Source organism: Cryptotermes secundus, unplaced genomic scaffold (assembly GCF_002891405.2).
Source record: "Cryptotermes secundus unplaced genomic scaffold, Csec_1.0 scaffold394, whole genome shotgun sequence".
In the NCBI taxonomy this organism is placed as follows: Eukaryota; Metazoa; Arthropoda; class Insecta; order Blattodea; family Kalotermitidae; genus Cryptotermes; species Cryptotermes secundus.
Window position 1 is genome coordinate 466907 of NW_019738876.1, and position 6786 is coordinate 473692.

The 6786-nt window shown below is 36.6% G+C and overlaps 1 protein-coding gene across 1 annotated transcript in view; it reads right to left on the bottom strand.

The window, feature by feature from the left end:
* Nucleotides 1-93: 93 nt before the first annotated feature.
* LOC111871171 (rho guanine nucleotide exchange factor 17-like) overlaps nucleotides 94-6786 on the bottom strand; it is a gene marked incomplete at its 5' end in the record, with an annotated part of 13763 nt that continues 7070 nt past the window's right edge. Inside the window, 4 exons of the mRNA XM_033754131.1 lie at nucleotides 94-320; nucleotides 1730-1904; nucleotides 3108-3256; nucleotides 5415-5482. Of these exons, the coding sequence (XP_033610022.1) occupies nucleotides 94-320; nucleotides 1730-1904; nucleotides 3108-3256; nucleotides 5415-5482 (619 nt within the window). The remainder of the gene's footprint in view (nucleotides 321-1729; nucleotides 1905-3107; nucleotides 3257-5414; nucleotides 5483-6786) is intronic.

A 6786-nucleotide genomic window follows, 5' to 3' on the forward strand; every position in this document is an offset into this window, starting at 1 on the left:
GCGCGCACAACAGGTTGTTTCCGGTTATTTTTGGGTCCCCCTTTGTATTGTAAGTACTTGTAGTTACAAGCTGTAAATATTCAATGAATCCAATTACCAACCCAAACCCTTTGTCCAATAATTAAATATGTGACAATATTTTATGTTACCTGTAGCACTGGGTACACTGGACAGCTTGGTTGTGGTAGGAGCAATGTGGGGCAGTGGCATTGTCAGAATAACTCCAGCGCTCGTACCAATCCAGAGCAGATCCTTGCAGGCAAGAAGTGATGTCACACGAAGACATGCTGCCTTGTGCTGTCGAATTATGTCATCACAGCCTGAACATGTAAAGCATACGAGATCATTGGTTTATAGGGTCATCAGAGGGAACTTAAAGAAATAAAGTTTGAAACTACAACATGTCCCTGTATTATGGAAGGAATGTGTTCTTGGAAACGTATCTGCACTGGTGAAATTCCACCAACTTTCATGTTATAAGTGGAGATGCTTTCATATAGAAACTTTTCAGTCCTCTGTTGTGATAAGAAGCATAATTTACTCACTGCGTAGGAATAGCACCAATGCTACCAGCCATCCCCTTGCATCACAGATGCATGCATACAAGCTCACCAGTGGCCAGGTACATACCCTGCTACGTCACCAAGTCAATCTGTTATTGTCTTCCAGTTACTGTTTACAAGAAATTTTATGTGTACCTAAACAACCTAAATAAGGAAAGTCAAGGCCATGTTTTATGATTTCCAAAAGGGCACATGGTAGCATAGTTGGTTGAGGCACTATACTACAAGCTGGAAGGTCGTGGGATCGAATCCCAATGAGGTGGATTTTTCAATTTACCTAATCCTTTCAGCCACACCGTGGCCATGGGGTCGAATCAGCCTCTAACTAAGGAATATTCTTGGAATATTCTTGCGGGTCAAGGGGGGCCAGCACATAAGGTTGACAACCTTACTGCCATCTATGTGGGGAACCTCAACATCTTACAACCCTATGGGCCTCCACGGCCTGTTACAGGGATACCTTTAGGTTTTTTTTTTATAAGGGCAAAATTCTGCAACCCAAATGTCCATAATTCAGGGGTGCTGTGCGTGTGCGCGTGCATGTGTGTGTATATAAAGATACATCACAGTGAAATAAAATTATGATGCCATTAAAATAAATCCTGTAAGTAAATGATTTCTACCAACCTAGAATTTAATTTGTAGACCAGTCCCAAAAATCAGACATCATTCACAATTTCCATATATAAATTAATAAATAAGGCATGGTTATGACATATACAGAAGTCCATTTATCACCAACTCTTTTGTTCATGAAGGAAAGTAGGTTTTTATGGTATCAAAATGTATGTGTCTATATGTACCTACTAATGACTTCTGAACTGAGAATTTTTCATGAAATTGCATGTGATCATCATGTCAGTACAGAGATCTGATGTTCTCATGGCAGTGACAGTGAAGATTACTTATCCAGGGATGTGATAGTACACAATATCAGTGTTTCTGAGTAACTTTGTACCCTGAAGACAATGGTGGCAGATTCCAACAAAACGTCAGTACCTACCTACCAATCAGATCCCAGAAGACAGTCATTTTAATGAGATCACATATGTCCAAATGAGGACGGTGTGTTGCTAAACAAAATGCTTCAGCTTTCTTTCATAGCATCAGAAATATTTCAATTCTCTTATCAGAGAGTACTGCGTACTGTTGCACTGTCTACTTACTGGCTAACATTTTAGTAACAGCAGGTGCCACATTCACATCACACAACGACTCATATGACATCATGTGGAACAGCCTAATGACTGCAGAGTTCTGCAGGGAGATCCATACACCCAGACCCGACAGGGCCATGCACGTCACAGCTCGACTACTGTCTGAGTTCACTTGGAATGAATGCTGCAACATCATATCAGTAAATCAACCTCAACTCATGAGATCAAAGGTTCTGAGTGCAATACTGATCTATTTCTGCAACTGTTCTGTTGCTTGACAATTCTTTAATGTATCCAGTGATCACAATGCTGCACTACAGTGGGAAATAAGAGAAAACTGGCAAACAGGAATCTATATTAATATCAGGTTATGGTCTTCTGGGATGTGATGCTGTTCAGGTACAAACATTTAAGGGGGATCTGCTGCTTCCATCTTTAAGACACGAGGACATGTGTGTAGCACAAAAGGAGGAATTTTCAATAACATGCTATATGTGCGAAATACATACTTGACAAAACGCCAATCATATTCATAAGAGCCAAATCCATCTTCTTGTCAGAGAGGATGTTACATAGGGACTATTATCGCAAAGACTCAGTTGAACAAAAGAATCTCTGGTCGTGGGCCTCAAGCGGCCTGACTCCAAGATGAACTGATTGGTGGTAAACCATCAGTCATAAAGTGACTTTGACTTTGACCATCTTCAAACCTGAAAATGATAACAATAGCTTCCTCCAAAATACTGTACCTATCTACCAAACCATATGGCATCACATTTCAGAAGGCCCTGACATTAATATTCTCTGCTTAGAACCTCAAATCTCACATGTTCATGCAGATAATACGTCACAATAAACACTCACTGTCATTAGTTCTGTAAGGTTTATATTAAGAAAAGCATGGATACATGAGATGGCCAAACATCTAAGAAACCAACAAAATTATTTGAACAATTTTGATAGGTGAATGTACAACATATTAAATCTGATCAAAATAATATCCCATTACAGTAGAAAATGCAACTGAACATTGTAGTCAAGTGGTTAACATTTATGCTTTATATTAAGGAGGTTCTGAGTTCAAATCTTGACTCAAAGAGTAGATGACTAACGTTGTCTTTAGTGGTATTCATAAATCTCTACAGATAAAAGACAAGAGAGTACCCTAAATTAAGCCAAGACCACTTCCTTCCACATCCTTTCCAATTCATCCTACCTTTCATACTATGTGAGCAACTGCATTAAACGTGAAGTAGAGCAAAAATAAATAAAAAATAGAACAGGAAATGCTAATATTAAATTCAGATTACTTTAACTGTAGCTGCACCAAGCAAAGATTGTGTTCGCCATGTCCTGTATACTGCTGTCAAGACTCAATCAGTCTCACCTCCACTTCCAATGAAGCAGTGTTGAGTATCTTAATAGCATTATGACAGCCACACCACAGTTTGCCTGCTATTGGCAGCATCCTTGTGACTGGAGTCGCTGCAGTCCCCACTGACACTGTAAATGGGTCTGTTGTATTCCAGCCACCATCTGCAACAAGGACACTTATTTGAGCAATGTGTGCTCAAGATTCCTGATCATTACACAAAATTGAGGAATATAAGTGAAAGAAATGAAATGGATTTGAAAAATTACATAATCATGTGTTAGTGTAATCATATTATAGGGACTTATAATGAAAACCCATTTCTCCAAGATTCCCTTTGCATAAGAGATAATCACACATTAAAGTCACATTTCTTTTTAAATCTGCTAAAGAAAATGCAATAAAACATGTAAGCTGTTCATTGTCAAGCTCATTAATCGCATATACTCTACAAAAAATATACGTTTCTTAAGAAAAATGCACCAGTTGTTCATAAGAATAATCATGCAATTGTGCATACAGTATGTATGACTGTTCTGGATTGAACATAAAATTCTGATCATTTTGGAATGAAAGTCAACATGAATAACAATATCAAGACTATTTCTTTAAAATTTCAGAGAATTTCACTACATTATGAATTTGCCTAATAAATAAATTCAGAGTTGAATGACAAATGTGTTCAAATACTGGGTGAGGAAACAGTAAAATTATCATAAAAATAATACATTTACACAAAATTTGTGTCAAAAAAAAACTCATAGAAGGACAGCACATAAAGAAATCCAGGCAGAGGTGGAAAGATGATATTGTTATTTGTATGAGTGTGACTATAGACGGGGCATGGACGGTGACCACTTATACACATCACTCGGAACTACAAGTAATTACAGCAAGCGCTAATGCTGATTTCCACACTTTACAAATCACTACACATTAAGTCTTCTACAGTCTGCAGTGTCTTCACTAGTAACTGCTTGGTAACAGCTCACAACTATGGAGATTCTTCAGCTTCTGTGCTCACATTTTTACTGTCTGGCAAATATCCCACAACTGAACTATAGTGCCATCTTTCCTCTGCCTCCCTCACAGAATTCAACTCTCAACTGACTGGGTTGCCCCAAATGTCTTCCTTATAACCCCTTTGCATGAACTAGTAGTAAACACTGTTACCAACAGTTACTCTATTGTTGAGGGCATATTTGTTGCAGCGGGGATGTGTTTATTGATCCCTTGCCTTGAAATGGGTTGCATAATACCGTTGTTTATTCGCCTATCTCACAGTCATTGCATAGCAATGACTGTACATGCTACAATATTAAAATGGATCTCAAGAGAAATAGGTAGTACTAGTGAGAACCAGTTGAGGACAGGGTCCCTGTGTTCAACAGTATGTTTCCATAGCAATGGAAAATCTGAGATTTGAGGATCTCATGGTGATGAATATTAAAACTGTGGTCTCCTGGAATGTGAAACATAACTGCCCTCCAAAACATTGGTAACCTTCTACCAAAACAAGCACTGCCACATTGCATAAAACTGTAGTCATAATGAAGAATCTTTTATTCTTTTTTTTTTTCGTTTTGTGCATCCTGTGGTGTTATTATATACAATTTCTTACTGGAGTCCATCATAACATCTCAACATAACATAATCTTGACCATTATGTTGTTGTGTTATGACGAACTCCAATAAATAATTGAATGAAGAATCTCTTGATAGATTCCACAACTGGAACTCCTGAAGAAAGACTCTGCCTCAAAACAAGAAATAAGTTACAATGTGTTATATTGATTTACTCTTCCACCTTAAAGATGGAGGCAACACATTCCTCTGAAATGCTGTTAATGATATACCATACTGCCTGGAGTCACATTCCAGAAAACAGCTGACATACCGACAGCTGTACTCACAGAAGGATTCAGTGACACTGTTTACCTACACTAATACTGTTCAGCATAGAATGTTGCTATACAGAATTTCAGCTTTCACTGCACTATGTACCACGCAAAAACTGCTTGACTTTACTGGTGTTTAACAGCTAACCATGGGATACAACCTGGGAATCACTGCTTTAATGCATTCCTCATATAATAGAAACACAGATTTGAGATGTTCATGGCAATGACATCTGTATTGCAATCCTTTGAAACATGACACTATGCTGTAGTGTGGCAAGTGGGTACCAGCATTTTGATAGTACATGCTACCTCACAGACATTATTCCAAAATGCTGGTACCCACATACCAGAGTACAGCATATTGTCACAACCCAGAAGGCCACAATATGGACATGCAGAAAGACACATGAATATTACTTACTATGGTCTCGCACATACACGGTGATGTCACCATTTGCCAAAGAGACAAATACTCTGTTATCTAGATAACTGAAATAAGAACAAATATCTTAAATTATAATCATTTCTGAACAAAAATATTACATTGAACCTAACCTACACTAACAATTGACACCTATAACAAATATATTACCATGTTCAGTACTGCATAGGCTAACAGTACACACAACCTTCATATGGGAAAGGGGACAAAGTTAAAATTTATAACCCTTTTTATGCCCATTTTAATTTAAATAATCCTTCTTCTGTTAGAATGTGTCTATGTTTATGCATAATTGTTTCTGTAAAAATTTATGAATACTTAATTTTAAATATTGGTAGAACACATTTATTTCACACTGATCTTCCCCAAAAGCAAATATGGCCAGTTTATTGGATACAGTCAATTCTGTCAAGAGATGCAGAAGATGTTAATTTCACTGAGATTCTTGAGCACTAAATAAATCCAATCCAGAAAAACCATTTTTTAAGTAACTATATCCTGCACTGCAATGGAAAGAAATAAATAACCCCTTTCAAGTCAACTATCAAACTTGGTCTGACATTAAAACTTTTGCATTCTGTCCCAACATAAGATTTAAAACAACAAGTTTAGAACAAAAAAAGGCAAATTGATATTGGACTTGGCAGACAGTTAAATGTTCAAATAAATATAACTCAAGGCAAGCTGGTTCTCTGTTGAATTGATTCTAGCATTCAGAAGACCGCATTCCAATCCAGTGTCATGCTGAGTCCAACAGACCTGGCATGTTGCTGTACACCATGTTCAGAACTAGACAGTATTTCTAAAAAATGTTTACACCGAGTTACTCGCTATGGAATCCACGTTTAATGTTCCTCAACTTAAGATATTTTTTTCAATTTAAGATCAATTTTAATGATCAAATCAATAATTAAAAAGGTTAATTCCATCCATTCAAGATTTTCCGCTGTTTAGTTTTCAGATTCTCTGTAAAGAAACCTTAAATAAGGATTTCATTACATTAATCAATTTATTTTCATACTGAATACGTAATGTAATACTATCATCTCTAGTTGGAAAGTAATATGCATGGTGGCAATAGCTATTAATATTGTATTACTTCAAATATACGATGCCCTAGAATTTCAAATGCATCCAATTTTTTGAATGAGGTTTTTAGGGAAAAATTAGAAGGGTGTATTTATTTCATTGAATTTATTTAGAACACATAAATTAAAACAACAAAATATTTAGAACATATTTAAAGTGAAAAGTAATGGTAAACATACCACAACAAATTGGAAATTTAAAATTTTCACTACAGGCACATTTCTTTCTATTGCTTTTATTTAATCAGACAGTTCAGTAACAC